The 22,118-nt window shown below is 43.3% G+C and overlaps 2 protein-coding genes across 3 annotated transcripts; both read left to right on the top strand.

Annotated features, from left to right (window-relative positions):
* Window positions 1-657: 657 nt before the first annotated feature.
* LOC124269484 (acetylcholine receptor subunit alpha-type acr-16-like) lies at window positions 658-11,590 on the top strand. Of its 2 annotated transcripts, none has more exons than XM_046704497.1 (5): window positions 658-740; window positions 1,567-1,700; window positions 10,135-10,289; window positions 10,554-10,952; window positions 11,062-11,590. In XM_046704497.1, the coding sequence occupies exons 1-4, from the start codon at window positions 686-688 to the stop codon at window positions 10,918-10,920; spliced, it is 711 nt and encodes a 236-aa protein (XP_046560453.1). In that variant the 5' UTR covers window positions 658-685; the 3' UTR covers window positions 10,921-10,952; window positions 11,062-11,590. The 2 variants fall into 2 exon arrangements, with proteins under 2 accessions (XP_046560453.1, XP_046560452.1); XM_046704496.1 differs by having other exon boundaries at window positions 10,554-10,957; window positions 11,057-11,590.
* Window positions 11,591-14,937: 3,347 nt separating this feature from the next.
* LOC124269485 (acetylcholine-binding protein-like) lies at window positions 14,938-20,828 on the top strand. Its single transcript, XM_046704499.1, has 4 exons — window positions 14,938-15,012; window positions 17,138-17,271; window positions 19,898-20,052; window positions 20,440-20,828. The coding sequence occupies exons 1-4, from the start codon at window positions 14,958-14,960 to the stop codon at window positions 20,798-20,800; spliced, it is 705 nt and encodes a 234-aa protein (XP_046560455.1). The 5' UTR covers window positions 14,938-14,957; the 3' UTR covers window positions 20,801-20,828.
* The last annotated feature ends 1,290 nt before the right edge of the window (window positions 20,829-22,118 follow it).

Below are 22,118 nucleotides of genomic sequence, written 5' to 3'. Positions count from 1 at the left end.
AAGTCATATGCTTGAAAACGGTATACGGATCTATACCAAAACCTCGCCATTGTTAAAATAAAGAAGTTGATAATCCTTAAAGTTTTGTCATATCCACTAAACGTTGATGTAGAAGATGATTCCATATCCAAGGCAGCATGAGTACTAAAACAAGTAGAACTTCGATATTCATTGATAGTTCCACAACACGTAAATACATAATCGTATTGGAAAACAAAAACATGTAAGTAACAGAAGCTTTGACTGTGGTTTGTTGTTTTAAGGCAGCTGTTTTCCAGCTAAATAATCGACAATGACGTTATGAACATCGATCTACGCAATTGGCATACAATGATTTGCATCAGCCAAGTCAGCGAGCCTGACCACCCTTTCCCGTTAATCGCCTCTTACGACATTTAGTCCAACAATGTTGATGGAAACGTATTCTAACTCGTCATGTTTTGTTCAGTTGGGAAACATAGGCGAAAGAGCAAGAAGAACACAAAGTCAGCAGAATGAGAATGAATGCCCTTTGACTTTTAGCTCATTGAGGCACATTATGTCTGTTCGGCCTCCAGAACAACAATTATTGTGCAAAGTACGTGACTATGACCTTTAGGCTAATCAGCATGAAACAATTTATCGTAATTGTCGGGTATATATTCCATAGCTAGAGCAGTAACCAGACAAACCTCCCAGCACATAGATGTCCACGATGTCCACGGGAACGTTTATTGGGCTGTTGGCAATATGTGCCGTCGGTAAGTGTTATTCATGTATGGCTTTACACAATCATGCACGGGGGTTCCTCTGGTGCCAAGCAGTATTGGTAGGGCGTGGACTGTTGTACTGTGCCCCGACCGTGGGTGGTGATTGTAGGGTCAACACTTCCTCTCTACACTGTATTTCGATGGTTAAATTTCACAACATTTTATACTTTCATAATATATTATATGTTTTAAATATCTACTTCAGCAAATCTATGGAGACTGTCCCGTAAAGGCCCGGGTTAGAATATTTATCTTCAGTATCCCATGCTTGACGTAAGAGGCGACTAACGGGATCGGGTGGTAAGGCTCGCTGACTTGGTTGACACATGTTATCGGTTCCCAATTGCGCAGATCGATGCTCATGCTGTTGATTGTCTGATCCAGACTCGATTATTTACAGACCGCCGCCATATAGCTGGAATATTGTTGAGTGCGGCGTAAAACTATACTTACTCACTCAAACAGATTACTCTCTCTGTATACAGTTGTTCAAATACACCGCATATTTTGTATAATATATAATCAGAAACCAATAACATATATTACATGCATATTTATACCTTCTCCAATCTTACACAAGACTCAAGTCTGATACAATGTTGGAAATTACCGATAACTCCAAAATATCAATTATCATTATTGTACTGATGTCGGCGAAATTGGGTTTGGATAGGCAAACGTGTTTTAAAGGCGTCAAAAGTGATTTAATGTAAGTATTAACTGTATCTTTTCTAATCTTAATTTCATTGCGCAGTTAAGACCGACGACGTTCTTGTTCTGGTGTAAAGGCCAATCAAAGGGTTTCTCTTCGTTTTAGCTCAGTGCCAGCTCTTTGATGCTCTGTACACATACGTCCTGGACAAAGCGGCTAATACCTCCATCCCAGTCGTGAGCAGCAGAGAGCCAGTGAATGTATCCATAGGGATGTCCCTTATTCAGCTTACGTCACTGGTGAGTACCATAGACCAGCAGGTCAGTGTATCCATAGGGATGTCCCTTGTACAGTTTACATCACTGGTGAGTACCATAGACCAGCAGGTCAGTGTATCAATGGGGATGTCCCTTATACAGTTTACCTCATTGGTGAGTACCATAGACCAGCAGGTCAGGGTATCCATAGGGATGTCCCTTGTACAGCTTACGTCACTGGTGAGTACCATAGACCAAGACGTCAGTGTACCCAAAAGGATGTCCCTTATACAGCTTACGTCACTGGTGAGTACCATAGACCAGCAGGTCAGTGTAACCATAGGGATGTCCCTTGTACAGCTTACGTCACTGGTGAGTACCATAGACCAGCAGGTCAGTGTAACCATAAGGATGTCCCTTATACAGTTTACGTCACTGGTGGGTACCATAGACCAGCAGGTCAGTGTAACCATAGGGATGTCCCATATACAGCTTACGTCACTGGTGAGTACCATAGACCAGCAGGTCAGTGTAACCATGGGGATGTCCCTTATACAGTTTATGTCACTGGTGAGTACCATAGACCAGCAGGTCAGTGTATCCATGGGGATGTCCCATATACAGCTTACGTCACTGGTGGGTACCATAGACCAGCAGGTCAGTATAACCATAGGGATGTCCCATATACAGCTTACGTCACTGGTGAGTACCATAGACCAGCAGGTCAGTGTAACCATGGGGATGTCCCTTATACAGTTTATGTCACTGGTGAGTACCATAGACCAGCAGGTCAGTGTATCCATAGGGATGTCCCTTATACAGCTTACGTCAGTGGTGAGTACCATAGACCAGCAGGTCAGTGTATCCATGGGGATGTCCCATATACAGCTTACGTCACTGGTGGGTACCATAGACCAGCAGGTCAGTATAACCATAGGGATGTCCCATATACAGCTTACGTCACTGGTGAGTACCACAGACCAGCAGGTCAGTGTAACCATAGGGATGTCCCTTGTACAGCTTACGTCACTGGTGAGTACCATAGACCAGCAGGTCAGTGTAACCATAAGGATGTCCCTTATACAGTTTACGTCACTGGTGGGTACCATAGACCAGCAGGTCAGTGTAACCATAGGGATGTCCCATATACAGCTTACGTCACTGGTGAGTACCATAGACCAGCAGGTCAGTGTAACCATGGGGATGTCCCTTATACAGTTTATGTCACTGGTGAGTACCATAGACCAGCAGGTCAGTGTATCCATGGGGATGTCCCATATACAGCTTACGTCACTGGTGGGTACCATAGACCAGCAGGTCAGTATAACCATGGGGATGTCCCATATACAGCTTACGTCACTGGTGAGTACCATAGACCAGCAGGTCAGTGTAACCATGGGGATGTCCCTTATACATTTTACGTCACTGGTGAGTACCATAGACCAGCAGGTCAGTGTATCCATAAGGATGTCCTTGATACAGATTACATCACTGGTGAGTACCATAGACCATCAGGTCAGTGTATCCATAAGGATGTCCTTTATACAGATTACATCACTGGTGAGTACCATAGACCAGCAGGTCAGTGTATCCATAAGGATGTCCTTTATACAGCTTACGTCACTGGTGAGTACCATAGACCAGCAGGTCAGTGTATCCATAGGGATGTCCCATATACAGCTTACATCACTGGTGAGTACCATAGACCAGCAGGTCAGTGTATCCATAGGGATGTCCCTTATTCAGCTTACATCACTGGTGAGTACCATAGACCAGCAGGTCAGTGTATCCATAGGGATGTCCCTTGTACAGTTTACATCACTGGTGAGTACCATAGACCAGCAGGTCAGTGTATCAATGGGGATGTCCCTTATACAGTTTACCTCATTGGTGAGTACCATAGACCAGCAGGTCAGGGTATCCATAGGGATGTCCCTTGTACAGCTTACGTCACTGGTGAGTACCATAGACCAAGACGTCAGTGTACCCAAAAGGATGTCCCTTGTACAGCTTACGTCACTGGTGAGTACCATAGACCAGCAGGTCAGTGTAACCATAGGGATGTCCCTTGTACAGCTTACGTCACTGGTGAGTACCATAGACCAGCAGGTCAGTGTAACCATAAGGATGTCCCTTATACAGTTTACGTCACTGGTGGGTACCATAGACCAGCAGGTCAGTGTAACCATAGGGATGTCCCATATACAGCTTACGTCACTGGTGAGTACCATAGACCAGCAGGTCAGTGTAACCATGGGGATGTCCCTTATACAGTTTATGTCACTGGTGAGTACCATAGACCAGCAGGTCAGTGTAACCATGGGGATGTCCCTTATACAGTTTATGTCACTGGTGAGTACCATAGACCAGCAGGTCAGTGTATCCATGGGGATGTCCCATATACAGCTTACGTCACTGGTGGGTACCATAGACCAGCAGGTCAGTATAACCATAGGGATGTCCCATATACAGCTTACGTCACTGGTGAGTACCATAGACCAGCAGGTCAGTGTATCCATGGGGATGTCCCATATACAGCTTACGTCACTGGTGGGTACCATAGACCAGCAGGTCAGTATAACCATAGGAATGTCCCATATACAGCTTACGTCACTGGTGAGTACCATAGACCAGCAGGTCAGTGTAACCATGGGGATGTCCCTTATACATTTTACGTCACTGGTGAGTACCATAGACCAGCAGGTCAGTGTATCCATAAGGATGTCCTTGATACAGATTACATCACTGGTGAGTACCATAGACCATCAGGTCAGTGTATCCATAAGGATGTCCTTTATACAGATTACATCACTGGTGAGTACCATAGACCAGCAGGTCAGTGTATCCATAAGGATGTCCTTTATACAGCTTACGTCACTGGTGAGTACCATAGACCAGCAGGTCAGTGTAACCATAGGGATGTCCCATATACAGCTTACATCACTGGTGAGTACCATAGACCAGCAGGTCAGTGTATCCATAGGGATGTCCCTTGTACAGTTTACATCACTGGTGAGTACCATAGACCAGCAGGTCAGTGTATCCATAGGGATGTCCCTTGTACAGTTTACATCACTGGTGAGTACCATAGACCAGCAGGTCAGTGTATCAATGGGGATGTCCCTTATACAGTTGACCTCATTGGTGAGTACCATAGACCAGCAGGTCAGGGTATCCATAGGGATGTCCCTTGTACAGCTTACGTCACTGGTGAGTACCATAGACCAAGACGTCAGTGTACCCAAAAGGATGTCCCTTATACAGCTTACGTCACTGGTGAGTACCATAGACCAGCAGGTCAGTGTAACCATAGGGATGTCCCTTGTACAGCTTACGTCACTGGTGAGTACCATAGACCAGCAGGTCAGTGTAACCATAAGGATGTCCCTTATACAGTTTACGTCACTGGTGGGTACCATAGACCAGCAGGTCAGTGTAACCATAGGGATGTCCCATATACAGCTTACGTCACTGGTGAGTACCATAGACCAGCAGGTCAGTGTAACCATGGGGATGTCCCTTATACAGTTTATGTCACTGGTGAGTACCATAGACCAGCAGGTCAGTGTAACCATGGGGATGTCCCTTATACAGTTTATGTCACTGGTGAGTACCATAGACCAGCAGGTCAGTGTATCCATGGGGATGTCCCATATACAGCTTACGTCACTGGTGGGTACCATAGACCAGCAGGTCAGTATAACCATAGGGATGTCCCATATACAGCTTACGTCACTGGTGAGTACCATAGACCAGCAGGTCAGTGTATCCATAAGGATGTCCTTGATACAGATTACATCACTGGTGAGTACCATAGACCATCAGGTCAGTGTATCCATAAGGATGTCCTTTATACAGATTACATCACTGGTGAGTACCATAGACCAGCAGGTCAGTGTATCCATAAGGATGTCCTTTATACAGCTTACGTCACTGGTGAGTACCATAGACCAGCAGGTCAGTGTATCCATAGGGATGTCCCATATACAGCTTACATCACTGGTGAGTACCATAGACCAGCAGGTCAGTGTATCCATAGGGATGTCCCTTATTCAGCTTACATCACTGGTGAGTACCATAGACCAGCAGGTCAGTGTATCCATAGGGATGTCCCTTGTACAGTTTACATCACTGGTGAGTACCATAGACCAGCAGGTCAGTGTATCAATGGGGATGTCCCTTATACAGTTGACCTCATTGGTGAGTACCATAGACCAGCAGGTCAGGGTATCCATAGGGATGTCCCTTGTACAGCTTACGTCACTGGTGAGTACCATAGACCAAGACGTCAGTGTACCCAAAAGGATGTCCCTTATACAGCTTACGTCACTGGTGAGTACCATAGACCAGCAGGTCAGTGTAACCATAGGGATGTCCCTTGTACAGCTTACGTCACTGGTGAGTACCATAGACCAGCAGGTCAGTGTAACCATAAGGATGTCCCTTATACAGTTTACGTCACTGGTGGGTACCATAGACCAGCAGGTCAGTGTAACCATAGGGATGTCCCATATACAGCTTACGTCACTGGTGAGTACCATAGACCAGCAGGTCAGTGTAACCATGGGGATGTCCCTTATACAGTTTATGTCACTGGTGAGTACCATAGACCAGCAGGTCAGTGTATCCATGGGGATGTCCCATATACAGCTTACGTCACTGGTGGGTACCATAGACCAGCAGGTCAGTATAACCATAAGGATGTCCCATATACAGCTTACGTCACTGGTGAGTACCATAGACCAGCAGGTCAGTGTAACCATGGGGATGTCCCTTATACAGTTTATGTCACTGGTGAGTACCATAGACCAGCAGGTCAGTGTATCCATGGGGATGTCCCTTATACAGCTTACGTCACTGGTGAGTACCATAGACCAGCAGGTCAGTGTATCCATAGGGATGTCCCTTATACAGCTTCAGTGGTGACCATAGACCAGCAGGTCATCCATGGTGTCCCAGTTACGTCACTGGTGAGACCATAGACCAGGGTCAGTGTATCCATAGGGATGTCCCATATACAGCTTACGTCACTGGTGAGTACCATAGACCAGCAGGTCAGTGTATCCATAGGGATGTCCCATATACAGTTTACGTCACTGGTGAGTACCATAGACCAGCAGGTCAGTGTATCCATAGGGATGTCCCTTATACAGCTTACGTCACTGGTGAGTACCATAGACCAGCAGGTCAGTGTATCCATCAGGATGTCCTTTATACAGATTACATCACTAGTGAGTACCATAGACCAGCAGGTCAGTGTATCCATAAGGATGTCCTTTATACAGATTACATCACTGGTGAGTACCATAGACCAGCAGGTCAGTGTATCCATAAGGATGTCCTTTATACAGCTTACGTCACTGGTGAGTACCATAGACCAGCAGGTCAGTGTATCCATAGGGATGTCCCATATACAGCTTACATCACTGGTGAGTACGATAGACCAGCAGGTCAGTGTATCCATAGGGATGTCCCTTATACAGCTTACATCACTGGTGAGTACCATAGACCAGCAGGTAGGTATATCCATAAGGATGTCCTTTATACAGATTACGTCACTGGTGAGTACCATAGACCAGCAGGTCAGTGTATCCATAGGGATGTCCCTTATACAGCTTACATCACTGGTGAATACCATAGACCAGCAGGTCAATCGGGGTGAGTGAGTATAGTTTGTGGGGACCGGGTCTTCAGCGTGAAGACCGAACGCTTCATCCATTATACTACCCAAGCAGCCCTCACCCTTGATGATATATATCACTGGTTACATGTCCTTCCCTCCTTGCGTTATGTAAACATGACTGTTCTATCTATATATATTTACTCTGTGCACAGATGAAGGAGCAAGAATAAACTCGGAAACGTTTTGTAAAGAAGTTTTAACCATAAAAAGTGCCATGTATTCATGAGAAATATGAGGTATATATGAAGCGTTTAGTATGGAATTTGAGGGGTTAAATAGGCACATGATGTCGCAACCAGTAGTTTGAATCGCCAATGTCAATTAAGACTTGATATAAATAATGGCCGAGGTCGGATGGGCAGTTGATGGATAAAGCACCACACTCTAACTTGTACAGATGACCTTAAACCCCATAAAGTACAACGTATGTATTGAGTCTCTGGTAAAATTACATCAGGATCACTCGTTTCAAGTATATCATGCACACACTATAACACTTACAGCCACACTCACATACATGCATTTACACTGTGTAAATCAGATTATCATGAAACCCCACTTCTCCTCACCCGATCAATACTATTTCACCCTAATCTCTGATTCTCAATACTTTTGCACCTCAACACTAAATCTCAGTACTGGTGTATCTGAACACTAAATATCAAAACTGTTTCACCTGAACAGTGTCCACCAATACCGTTTCACCTGAACACTGACTACCAATACCGTTTCACCTGAACACTGACTACCAATACCGTTTCACCTGAACACTGACTACCAATACCGTTTCACCTGAACACTGACTACCAATACCGTTTCACCTGAACACTGACTACCAATACTGTTTCACCTGAACACTGACTACCAATACCCTTTCACCTGAACACTGACTACCAATACCGTTTCACCTGAACACTGACTACCAATACCATTTCACCTGAACACTGACTACCATACTGTTTCACCTGAACACTGACTACCAATACTGTTTCACCAGAACACTGACTACTGTAAATGACCCCAGCAGTTCAAAATATGATACAATTTAGTATAAATATATTTCTTGGTTTTTCAATTTTTTTTGTTCTTCGAAAATTAAATTTTGAGTGAATTTAGGTTAATTTTAAGAACTTTTGAGGAAATAGGAACGAGTAAATAACAGACATTTCTCGTTTTAAAAATATGCTTAAAAATATACTAGCGGAAAAAGATAAGATATAACTGCATAAAATAAAAGTTATTTGAAACGTTGTCATACTAAACCTTTGTGCACAATGAACTTACACACTGTGTGCATGCTTTTTGACACATGAAGTTCACAGATCTGATATTGAAAATCTAAGAACGATTGATTGTTGTGGAAACACGTTAATTTCAACCTACCACGGCTTACAGAAAATCAGCGTCTCTGCTGTAGACTGGAATGACCCAATACTAGACATTTTGACATCCATCACAACACGATCTCACCTCTATGGAGACGTTTTCAACATAATGGGACATAACAGTTTGACTGTTCTGACCTTTACTGACTTATGTCCAATCGGTTCCAAGAATGTACGGAACCGACTGATCATGAAGGAGCTCAACACCCGTCCCCGACGGCCTGCAATACGTCCAATTGTGCTCCAACGTCACCGACAGGAACGTCTTGGTGCAGACAGCATCTACGGTACAGGAGACAAGATTGGGATGGTGTTTGTTCACTGACGAGTCGAGATTTCATTTGGACAGCTCAGATGGCAGGGCAAGAGTGTACAGATGTATGGGTATGCTGACGCGTGCGTTGTTCAACGTCAACAGTTTGGCGGAGAAAACGTTATGGTATAGGGAAACATCACATCTCATGGTTGGGCACAACTTTTCATTGTGGGTGGCAATCTCACAGGTCTGTGATGCAGGGGTGAGATGATTGGGCCGCAGGTGCAGCCGTTCATTCAAGGACAGAGACGTTTCACACTTCAGCAAGAAAATGCCCGTCCACATATCGCTCGTGTTGTAACAGATTTCCTGAGACAGAAGAACATTCCGGTACTCCTCTGGCCAGCTGTTTCTCCGCACAAGTCTTCTATCGAGCGCGCTTGGGATGAAAGGGAGACGTTAGCTGAATTGGGACAAGCGTTGGTTCAGCCATGGAACAATATGCTTCGTGGTCAAGCACACACGATACTGAATTTGTGAACTGACATTTGACACCGCATCTCTCCAGTGGCGTGTCAGGATGCCTAGTGTCAAACCACACATATGTCGATTTTACTCTGTCAACAGCTAAACACTGATCAAGGAAAACACCACAAATTATTGCTATTATTCTTTGCATTAAAATATTTTACAACATCAAACTTGCACAGTTACTATATTCCAGAAGTATACCAGAGTGAGTGAGTGAGTTTACTTTTACGCCGCACGCAGCAATAATCCAGCTATATTGCGGCGGTCTGTAAATAATCCAGTCTGGACCAGACAATCCAGTGATCAACAGCATGGAAATCGATCTGCGCAACCGGGTACCGATGACATGTGTCAACCAAGTCAGCGAGACTGACCACCCGATCCCGTTAGTCGCCTCTTACGACAAGCATGGGTTACTGAAGATTCATTGTAACCCGGACCTTCACGGGTCTAGTAAACTAGGAATCAATCAAAATTCCCCTAATATAAAAGTAATGGGAAAAGCATAATAGAAATATAAGAGAACAGTCAACCTAAAAATGCATATACCTAAATATTTTGGCACCATCAGGCTTTCGTACTGCACATGGTGTACAGAATTCATTTCTCTTCTTCCATCAGGATTCTAAGTCAGGTGATGCTGAGATCGAAACATGGATGTCATTCAGATGGACAGACACAAGACTGTCGTGGGACCCAACAACTTTCAACGACACGGCTTTTATCCGTCTGCCGCTATCTAGAATCTGGAACCCGGATGTTATGCTCTACAACGGGTGAGTATTGTTATTTGTAGATACCCAAGTTGAAACCTAGTTAAGCTATATCTACGCATTATATAATTAAGTGAAAAACTACCATTCAATTTACAACAGTGTTACAGTGAACTAGGATGGTTTTGGGTGGTATGATAACCGGGAATATGTAGTCCATGATGGTGACTAATAAATATATATTTACTGCTGCAGGACAAAGCCGACTTTTATGACTTTTTTCACTAATGACCTATTTAGCTCATTGTGATATCCCTTTGTCGCCAGACACACAAGTAACATTGAACCCTTGACTGTGGTGGACGCTAGTGGAGGTGTGATGTATTTTCCACCTACCACTTTGAAGACACGGTGTTACGTCGGCAACTACACTAAAGACGGCAGCGTCACTTGCAGATTTAAATATGGATCGTGGGTGTACGATGGCTTTCTTCTCAACGTAATTGAGTCGTCGAACGAAGTGGACCTCTCGAACTACGAGTCGGATGAGACAGAGTGGGAGTTGACTAAGCAAAAGGTGGAACGTAGGGTCACGCACTATGCATGTTGTGAGCAGCCATTTCCAGACGTAGTCTTCACCTTAAAATTCAAAGAGAAGGGAAAGCGAAACAGCGTATGGAACATATTTGACTAATCTCAAAGTTCAAGTTGTCTGGAAGAGATGAGGTGAGGTGAGATTTAATGTCGCGTTCAACATTACTGCAATTACAAAGCGCATGCACGTGTTTGCCTGATGTAATATTCTCGACGTGCGTCGGTTTTATAGAGAGGTGAGGTGAGGTGAGGTGAGGTGAGGTAAGGTGAGGTGGGGTGAGCTGCGATTCAATGTCGCGTTCAACATTACTGCATTTACAAAGCGCATGCACGTGTTTGGCTGCTTGTAATATTCTCGACGTGTGCCGGCTTTATAGTATCAGCCCACTGAGATAACATGCAGTGTAACACCTTTGGAACACCGACCTGTCACTCTCCGGACAGACACGCTATCCACTAGCCCAACTTGGTGTGATCTGGAAGATGAACACTGTATTATTCTATTTTCATTGACCAATAACTGTTGTTTATTACACAGCCGTAGACACGGCAGCAAGGCGATCTATTGTGATATGTTCTAATCTCAATGACGAACAGTTCAGTGCCAGGAGATCGGAAACAACAGACAACTTGACTTCATCAGTGTCTGGCAGTTCATGTACATCTTGTGATGATGACTGTCTCCTGTCTTCGTGTTATAACTAAACGTGCACTACTAATATACTCAATATAAAAGTGAAGTTTAAAAATGCAATAAATTATTGATCAAATACACTGTTTCATACGGCATTACTGTCTCATTGTGAGATGACATTTGACGTCTCGTTTTCAATTCTTCAAACATTTGGAGAAAAGCCTTGCAGTGTGTGGCAATGTCTTGACGGCACGCAGGTCCCGAGGGGAATGATTTTGCCTTGATAACCCTGTGTGTTGATATGTTACCTTTGGTGTGAACCTGACACTGAGTTCCCCCAAATCTCAGGGTGGTACATATTTCGACTGGTCAAGTAATCAATATGACGACTGTAATGGCAAGAGTGTTGACCCTTAAAGGAAAAGATATCTTGGAGTTCAATTATCAGGTATCATAGATAATGAGGTTCATGTGTGATGGAGAGATACTTCTCAGTAACAACGTCTCCAACAAAACATGTTTTTCGGAATTGTCTAGGGTAGATAGCCTTCGCACTGATCATGCCTGTCAGTTGAACTTCATCATCGCATTAGCAATGTCTCGTTCCCGGGGCTTGCACTAACGTCAGTCATGACACGTAGGGGAGTATCTTGACTAATCAAGTTGCATGAACCCCTGTGTGCCCATAATGTTAGTGTTCCCGGGGCTAGCACTAACGTCAGTCATGACACGTAGGGGAGTATCTTGACTAATCAAGTTGCATGAACCCCTGTGTGCCCATAATGTTAGTGTGTTTGCATTAATGCTGCAGGTGCCAACATCTCCCCATGCCCATAGTTAAAGGGACACATGAGTGAGTTAAGATTTAACGCTACCTCGGTAATATTTCAGCCATATAGTGACGAGAAAGGTTTTCCATTCATAATCAATACAAGTCATCAAAAGTCATCAAAGGGCTGTAAAATAACTACAGTGAGTGAGTGAGTTTAGTTTTACGCCGCACTTAGTGAGGTGAGGTGAGGTGAGGTGAAATTGGGTTTAACGTCGTGCTTGAGAATATTTCGCTCATATGACGACGTGCATGAGTGTGTATGTGTATGTGCGGCTGCTTGTACTAGCCAAGACTTAAGCTGGTTTTATAGTGCTAGACCACTAAGATACCATGCCGCAGTGAAGCATGAATACCCCACTCAGACACATTATACTGACTCCGAGCCGACCAGTCCTTGTTGTACGTATTAATGCCGAGCGCCAAGCAGGGACCAACAAGTACCATGTTTTAACGTCTTTTGGTATGACGCGGTCGGGGATCGAACCCGCGACCTTCCGCTCTCCGGACGGACGCCCTAACCACCACACCACGGAGGCGATACTCCGCACTCAGTAATATTCCAGCTATATGGCGGCGGTCTGTAAATAATCGAGTCTGGACCTGACAATCCAGTGATCAACAGCATGAGCATCGATCTGCGCAAATGGGAACCGATGACATATGTCAACCAAGCCAGCGAGCCTGACCAGCCGATCCCGTTAGTCGCCTCTTACGACACGCATGGGTTACTGAAGGTTCATTCTAACCCGGATCTTCACGGGTTGTAAAACACTAGCTATAGAGTATCACAGATGGTGTTTAACACTAGCATGTATATCTAAACCTATTTTACTTCTGAAGACAATACAATATATAAACAGGCTATGGGTCAACAACAACTGAAGGTAGGTCACCACACTAGGGACCATGGGGACTTACAGTGCTTTTGCTACCTGCATGGACCCTAACTGGATTTACATCGTCCCTTCAAATGTTGGCGAATATGACAAGTTTAGCCAAAGATAAAACGAACACATTTTCGACGAACAAAAATGTGGTAGAAATAAATACACTTTGAAAGACTTGGTCTTTGTACCGTCTCAGGAGGACAATAATTTAACGGTACTTTAAACCTCCTTGAGGATACCGCCACCAACAATCGCAGTTGCTAATTCATACTAGCAGTTTTAAAATACCACTGATCTATATCCAAAACATAATATTCAAAATTATCTAACAGTTCTATTTCCTTTTAAAATATCATTATAAAATGAATATACACATAGTTTAAAAAAAAAGACAATCTTATTGGCAATTCTGCATCCAGTTGGGGCTGGCTGTTACGCAACGAACCAAGCCTGGCCGCCTCTCAATTCGGTATCCTCCCATTACGCAGACAGGCAGTTCGCAGACACCTCAAAACAACAACATTTATGGTTCAATGAACAGAGTAGCTACTACCTGTTACCTACACATTAGAATAGAATAGTCCAAATAAAAAAACTGAAAAAAAAATGAAGTTATATTATTTACTTTGAAAGATGGCCGAAAAGATATTAATTTGAATTTTGATTGTTGCAATTATAAAACGGGAGTTATCATATTTCATCATCATATTTGTGGGGCTATAACTACAGTATATATGTTTGCTGTTCTAACTTTAATTTCTTAATGCTCCAATCATTTTAGATGTCTTTTGGACAATGTTTTATTATTCACTCTCCTTGATAATTAGTCGGTTAAAATCATATTGGGAAACAAAAGCTTATACGTAACAGGGGCTGTGTTCAGTTGGCTTTGGTTTGTTGATAGTTGTTTAACGCAGCTCTTTGCCAGCTGACAGACAATGACATCATGAACAGCGATCGATGCAATTGGGATACAATGATTTGCACCAACCAAGTTAAGAAGCCTGACCACCCGTTCCCGTTAATCGCCTCTTTGGACAAGCATGGGATACTAAAATCCAATTCTGACCCTTCATGGGTTGTTTAGTTGGAAACCATAGTGAGGCATGGTGGGCGAGCTGGCTAAGGCGACAGGCTAGTGATCCAGCGAGATTGAGGTGTCGGGATCGAGCCCACCTGTAACCCTGGAGTCAACTTTGTGTGCAGAATCTTTCAGTGTTGTCGAAACCCCTAGTGTACAGTACACATCCCTGTGCACTTAAAATGAACCGATGGTGGCCACATGAATACGTGCAAACACCCAGTTGTGGGTGTATAAACGTGCAGCAAGCTTGGACAAAGTACTGTGACTATGTGTCCCAGTCCACTCAGCTGTGAATGGGCAAAGATGGGAAGGCCACAATAACTCGGTGCGTCTAGTGGCTGCAAGAGGTGTATGATTCCCAGGGAGTTGAAATTGAAATACGATGTGCCATTGAGAGTGACATCCAATGATCGAGGGAAGAAATACCAGCGCCTTCGACATGTACTAGTTGCGTGAATATGAGCGCTATAAAAATATCCTTTAAAAATATAAAATAATATTACATGGGCGAAAGAGCCAGAAGAACACAAGGTCAGCAGTATGAAAATGAACGCCCTTTGACATTTAGTGTTGAATGTGGTGCTAGTTCGGCCTCCAAAGCAACAATTATTTTGCTGATCAACAGGAAGCAATTTATCATAATCGTCGACTCTACATTTCACAGCTGGAGCAGCCAAAGGACAGGCATTTATGCACATAGATGTCCACGATGTCCACGGGAACGTTTGTTGGGCTGCTGGCAATATGTGCCGTCGGTAAGCGTTATTCATGTACATCTTTACACAATCATATACGGGAGTTCCTCTGGCGCCAAGCAGTATTGGTAGGACGTGGACTGTTGTACTGTGCCCCGACCGCGGTTAGTGATTGTTAGGGTCAACACTTCCTCTCTCAACTGTATTTTGATGATGTATTTTTCACAGAGATCCTCCATGATTACCCCTGGTTCAATGTTTGGTTTAATGTGCCACTGTTATATCCATGTCTAGTTTAACAACATTTTGTATGGATATAATGTATCATTAGTCACAAATATCTACTTACGAAAACAAATTATTAATAATAATAAGTCCATTTATATAGCGCCCTATATCCAATCACCAAGTGGTTGCTCATGGCGCTGACATATCTACATATTTACAACAGGAGTTCATTTATATGTCATAGTGCTTCTTGAACAGGAAAGTTTTCAAGTTAGACTGGAAGCTGGCTATTGAGGGAGATTCTTTGAGAGACACATGCAGATTGTTCCAGAGGATAGCTGACAAGTAGGAAAAACGTCGATGTCCGTATGTCTTCAGACGTGCATTTGGGACGATGAGCAGCGGCTGATTGGCTGATCTAAGAGTCCTAGTTGGAACGTACTCTCTGACAAGACTAGAGAGATAGGATGGAGCTGCATTGTTAAGACATCTATACGTCATGTTAATTATCTTGTATTCTATCCTGGCTGGGAGTGGTAACCAGTGCAGATGCACGAGGATTGGGGAGATGTGGCTGTGCTTGGTGGTTCTGCAGATCAATCTGGCAGCTGCATTTTGGACTTTTTGCAACCTGGAGAGCAGGTCTTTGTTCATGTTCCCAAGCAAACTGTTGCAGTAGTCCAAGCGGGACAACACCATGTAGATCTTACAAGATGGTGTGTTGTGTCAGCTGGTAATATACTGGCGCATGCTGGAGCTATTCCTCATGTGGTGATAACCGATTTTACATACGTTACTGACGTGTGGCTACATGGAAAGTGTGGAGTCGATCACGACACCCAGGTTTTTGACTGTTGGACTCACATAGATCCGAGATTCGCCTATCTTAAGTGAGTTCACACTCAGTTTAGGTCTGTTGACGGGTGAACAAGCCATGAGAATGTCTGGGTTTTTTTATCGTTTAGTTTGAGTTTACTTTGAGTCATCCATGTCTTCAAATTCCCTACACACACTTCAACTTCTGCAACTTGTGATTTTGCATCATTAACATTGAGTTTTCTTAAGAGTTGAGTATCATCAGCATAACAATGATGTAAGATTTTATGGCGAGTAATAAGGTCCCCAAGACTGCTGATGTAGAGAGTGAATATCATCGGCCCCAATACGAAACCTTGCGGAACACCACATGAAAGGCTGCGTGTCTGAGATCTAATATTTTGGATGAGCACAAACTGAGATCGATCTGATAGGTATGAGGAAAACCATCTTAGAACAGAGTCGCCTAATCCAAAACGGATTTGTAGACAATCAAGAAGCTGTTTGTGATCTATCGTATCGAACGCTGCCAATAAATAAAGAAGGACAAGTACACAAGCCTGGCCAGAGTCTACTGCTCCAAGTAGAGTGTCCATTACATGAAGTAAAGTTGTCTCATTGTTGTGATTGCTCCGATACGCTGACTGGAATTCATCATATAGACTGTGGTTTTTCAAATGAGCAGTAAGGCGAGTATTACGCTTTCCGTACAATTTTGTTCAAATATATCACGATATTTTTATCATATATTTTCCAAAACAAATAAAAATATTCAGACACATTCATATATATATTCTCATCTAATTCAAGCCTGAAATGTGTGTCTGACACAATGGTACAAATTACTGCCAACTGAAAAATAGTAATTATCATTATTGTACTGATGTCGGCGAAACTGGTTTTGGATGTGGCGGAGGTGTTTTAAAGGCGACAAATGAGATGATCTTTCCTAAATATTGATAGAAGAGTTTCACTCCAAAGTACTTTTCCCTTGCAGAACACTTCAGCAGTTACAACTGTATTAACTGTATCTTTTCTAAATATCTTCATTGCACAGTTACAACAGTTACAGCAGGGGCTGACGACTTTGTAGTCTCATCTTGTTTTGAAGGTCGATCAAAGGGGTTTCTCTTCATTTTAGCTCAGTGCCAGCTCTTTGATGCTCTGTACACATACGTCTTGGGAAAAGCTGCTGGTACCACTATCCCAATGACGAGCAGTAACCAGCCAGTCAATGTATCCATAGGGATGTCCCTTATACATCTTACCTCATTGGTGAGTACCATAGACCAGCAGGTCAGTGTATCCATAGGGATGTCCCTTATACAGTTTACGTCACTGGTGAGTACCATAGACCAGCAGGTCAGTGTATCCATAGGGATGTCCCTAATACAGTTTACGTCATTGCTAGTCCATGCATCCATAAGGATGTCCCTTATGCAGCTTATCTCGCCAGTGTGTCACATTTGCCAGCAGATCAATGTTTTCGTTGCGATAGTATTGATTGGTCCACATCACTAACGTACCTATAAAATGGCTTTTAGTACCGTCGTGACACTCGTAACACTCGAACCTCTAAAATTATTTACCCGAGGTACCATACATTCACGAGTTCCCAGCTGGCTCCCGATACTTACATGCATAACACTACTACCACATACACACGGATACACAAACCCCTCAAAACAGTTAGAACCAAAGTTTCTGCAATTCAATGAAGTATCTCGATCCACCAGTTTATATGGGAACCAATTACAAAAACGACAAAACACAAATTTCCCAAAGAGCAATATCTTAACCTAGATGTTCAGAGGGCCTTGAAAATCGATCCAGGTTATATATCAAGACAGAATGACTGTATGTTGTACTAGCTACTTGAAGCTCAACTCTCGACTTCCTCGTTATTTTTGTGTAGCAGTAATAATTATCTGTTTGTGTGAAGTACAAGAATAATTCTGGGATTCTTCACAACACCTTCACAGGCGTTGACCCTTCTTTATCCAGTTGCCCTGAGGAATGGTTCCTGTTTCTGAACACGGGCATGGTCAATCCTCGAGGACTTTCATAACCCCATGTATACCCGTTGAACGCATGGCATTTTCGAATATGTTTGACGGGTACAATAAAACAAAATAACCGCTGTCGTCCAACTCCATGTTCGTTCACACTTGTGAAATGTTAAGATTCACGCGAAAAGAGTGAAACTAATGAAAATAAAAACCTTTATATATGTATTAAATTAAAACTTGTACCCAAGTCTGCTTTTGGATACTGGCTATGGGATTATGGATAATCTGCATGGATACATATTATAATAAGTTACTAGTAACCGTAAATTATCCATTTTAGTAGTCTTTTATTTCTTTTGTTTCTTTTTGTACCTTGTCCCGTATTAAAGCAAGGGAGGAAAGCGGGTAGAGGTGTGACAGTTGTGATGACCCCGCAGTTCGCAGAACAGAGTTCTTGGAATCTCGCCCCGATTGTTACAGGGTGCGTCTGCACCCAGCGTATACCTGTAGGATGGCCTATAAAGCCTGCAGCATGGCATCTCTGTAGGCCAGCACTATAAGACAGTTCAGCATGGCATCTCTGCGGGCCAGCACTATAAAACAGTTCAGCATGGCATCTCTGTAGGCCAGCAATATAAAACAGTTCAGCATGGAACCTCTGTAGGCCAGCACTATAAAACAGTTCAGCATGGCATCTCTGCAGGCCAGCACTATAAAACAGTTCAGCATGGCATCTCTGTAGGCCAGCACTATAAAACAGTTCAGCATGGCATCTCTGCAGGCCAGCACTATAAAACAGTTCGGCATGGAACCTCTGTAGGCCAGCACTATGAAACAGTTCAGCATGGCATCTCTGTAGGCCAGCACTATAAAACAGTTCAGCATGGAACCTCTGTAGGCCAGCACTATAAAACAGGTCAGCATGCCATCTCTGCAGGCCAGCACTATAAAACAGTTCAGCATGGCATCTCTGTAGGCCAGCACTATAAAACAGTTCAGCATGGAACCTCTGCAGGCCAGCACTATAAAACAGTTCAGCATGGCATCTCTGTAGGCCAGCACTATAAAACAGTTCAGCATGGCATCTCTGCGGGCCAGCACTATAAAACAGTTCAGCATGGAACCTCTGTAGGCCAGCACTATAAAACAGTTCAGCATGGCATCTCTGCAGGCCAGCACTACACAACAGTTCAGCATGGCATCTCTGTAGGCCAGCACTGCACAACAGTTCAGCATGGCATCTTTGTAGGCCAGCACTATAAAACAGTTCAGCATGGCATCTCTGTAGGTCAGCACTACACAACAGTTCAGCATGGCACCTCTGTGGGCCAGCACTCTAAATTTGACTGACAATGTTGTTTTATATGCTAAGTACTTATCCCTTCACATTCACTACCAGTCCCTCTAAAACATGCATTGCCTCCACTTTCACTACCCATGTTGTACCACCATGAGTATCAATAATACGCTGACTCTAAATACTCTCAACAACGGAGCCACATCATACAGACAATATGGGTGTGGTCAAGCTTGCCTTACTGTCCAACACAACCTTTGAATATATTTTACACCTGCACTTCGAAAGCCGAATGGTGCCACTTTGGTAAAATACATATATTTTTGGTCTCGTTCTTTCACTGTTGGCTACTTTTCTTAAAGTACATTTTGAGTGAATTTCGGTTAATTTTAAAAATTCGGAAAATTGGGAAAATAGGAAGGAGTAAAATTTGAAAATGTGATTAACACGATATACTGGGACATATTCCATATTACCAAAATATAATCGAAGAGAACAGAATCAAATGAACACATTTACACAACCTTCCAATTTGGCACCATCAGGCTTTCGTGCTGCACATGAGGTACAGAATTCTTTTCTCCTCTTCCATCAGAATTCTAAGTCAGGTGATGCTGAGCTCGAAGTATGGATGAACTTCGGATGGACAGACACAAGACTGTCGTGGGACCCCACAACTTTCAACGACACGACTGTTATCCGTCTGCCAGCATCTAGAATCTGGAACCCGGATGTTCTGCTCTTCAAGGGGTGAGTACATCTACACACAACATTATTCATATGCAATTTACGACTGTGTTACAGTGACCTAAGGTGGTTTTGGATGGTATGATAACCAGGAATATACACCATGATGTTGACTAATAAAGATATAGTTACTGCTGCAGGACAAAGCTGGCTTTTTAACCAATGACCTATTTAGAATGGATACACAACTTCTTTATTGTGAAAGGCATATTGTTTTGACATAGATTCTAATGTCGTTGTCAAGCAAGAATCTATGTCGAAACGTCGCCTTTCACAATAAAGAAGTTGTATATCCATAAAAAGTATCATCATTCTTCATCACCCCAACTTCTAAAATACCCATCAAGGAAATGACCTATTTAGCTCATTGTGATATCACTTTGTCGCCAGACACACAAGCAGCCCTGAAACCTTGACTCAGGTGGACAACAGAGGAGGTGTCATGTATATGCCACCTACCACTTTGAAGACGTGGTGTTACGTCGGGAACTATACTTCTGACGGCAGCGTCACTTGCAGACTTAAATATGGATCTTGGGCTTATGATGTCTCTGTTCTCAACGTAGTTGAGTCGTCGAACGAAGTGGACCTCTCGAACTACGACTCGGATGGGACAGAGTGGGAGTTGACTGAGCAAAAGGTGGAACGTAAGGTCACGCACTATGCATGTTGTTCATATACGGACGTAGTCTTCAGCCTCACCTTCAAGGAGAAGGGAAGGCGAAACAGCGTATGGAACATATTTGACTAATCTTAAAGTTCAAGTCGTCTGGAAGAGGTGAGGTGAGGTGAGGTGAGGTGAGGTCGCGTTCAACATTACTGCATTTACAAAGCGCATGCACGTGTTTGGCTGATGTAATACTCTCGACGTGCGTCGGTTATATAGTGCCAGCCCACTGAGATAACATGCAGTGTAAAATGGTTACCACAGTTAGACATACATGTAAGATACTGACTCGGGGTTCAACAGTCGTTGTAATGCCGAGGGTAACCAGCTTAACAACGAATACCATCTTCAGGCATGACGCAACCGGGAACTGGAACACCGACCTGCCACTCTCCGGGCTGACACTATCCGCTAGACCAACTTGATGTGTTCTGGAAGATGAACAGTATGTTCTTCTAGTTTCATTGGTCAATAAATGTTGTTTATTACACAGCCGTAGCTACGGGAGCAAGACTATCTATTGTTCTAAGATGCCTAGCGGTTAGAACAATCGAAAAATAAATACATTATCAGACAATAAAGGTATAGTTTTTTGATGACGTAACAATTGAATGACGTTATCCCGTCACTGCGCCATTCTAGTGTGCCCCCTCGTAATCGAACCATTTTACATTACGTCACAATGTAAGCGACGTCACGATGCATGTCAGTTGTCATCGCCTCGTACGGCCTCCTACAGTAAACTACACCGTTGCATCCAGTTTCTTGGTTTGCTGTTGCTTCACGCAGCTAACATCACTGGTGGAAACATTACGTTTATGTTTTACGACGGTTAAAATGTGTCATTTCGACTCACAAGTTTTCAGCGACACGGTAACGTTCGTAATGTTTACATTCCCACAATGCAATTGTGGAATGTCGCTTGACTACTCAACTTCCTCTGGATGTACTGATCTAAACTTACGCTGGTAGTAGAAATGCAACGTTCATATTGCCCCATATGGTTTACGTTAATGACAGATGTAATTAAAATAATTCAGAGAAGATATTAAATCCGAACGTAAACCGTCATCAAACTGTTATCATTTGTTTTTTTTTCTGGTAACGTTCGTCTTAACGTAGGGGGCAGACACATCAATAGACCAGCGCGCCAGTTAGCCCTGTGCGAGGATTCTTAATTTAGGTCACCGACACCGTCGTTTGTTTTCTGCCTTAAATTAATCGTAATTATCTTTAGAAAGTATTAAATTTGGCATCTTAGAAAAGAAATACACTTCGCTCTACCACCATGTATAGTGTAATAAAACACACTTTTGCCCTGAACTATTATAGTTAAAGCACGAGGACGCATCTTAATGATGAACAGTGCAGTGCCAGGAGATCGGAAATAACAGACAACTTG

Source organism: Haliotis rubra, unplaced genomic scaffold (assembly GCF_003918875.1).
Source record: "Haliotis rubra isolate DU_JTF1 unplaced genomic scaffold, ASM391887v1 Scf145, whole genome shotgun sequence".
In the NCBI taxonomy this organism is placed as follows: Eukaryota; Metazoa; Mollusca; class Gastropoda; order Lepetellida; family Haliotidae; genus Haliotis; species Haliotis rubra.
Note: the sequence above shows the minus strand (reverse complement) of the source record. Positions and strands in the feature narration are given on the sequence as shown.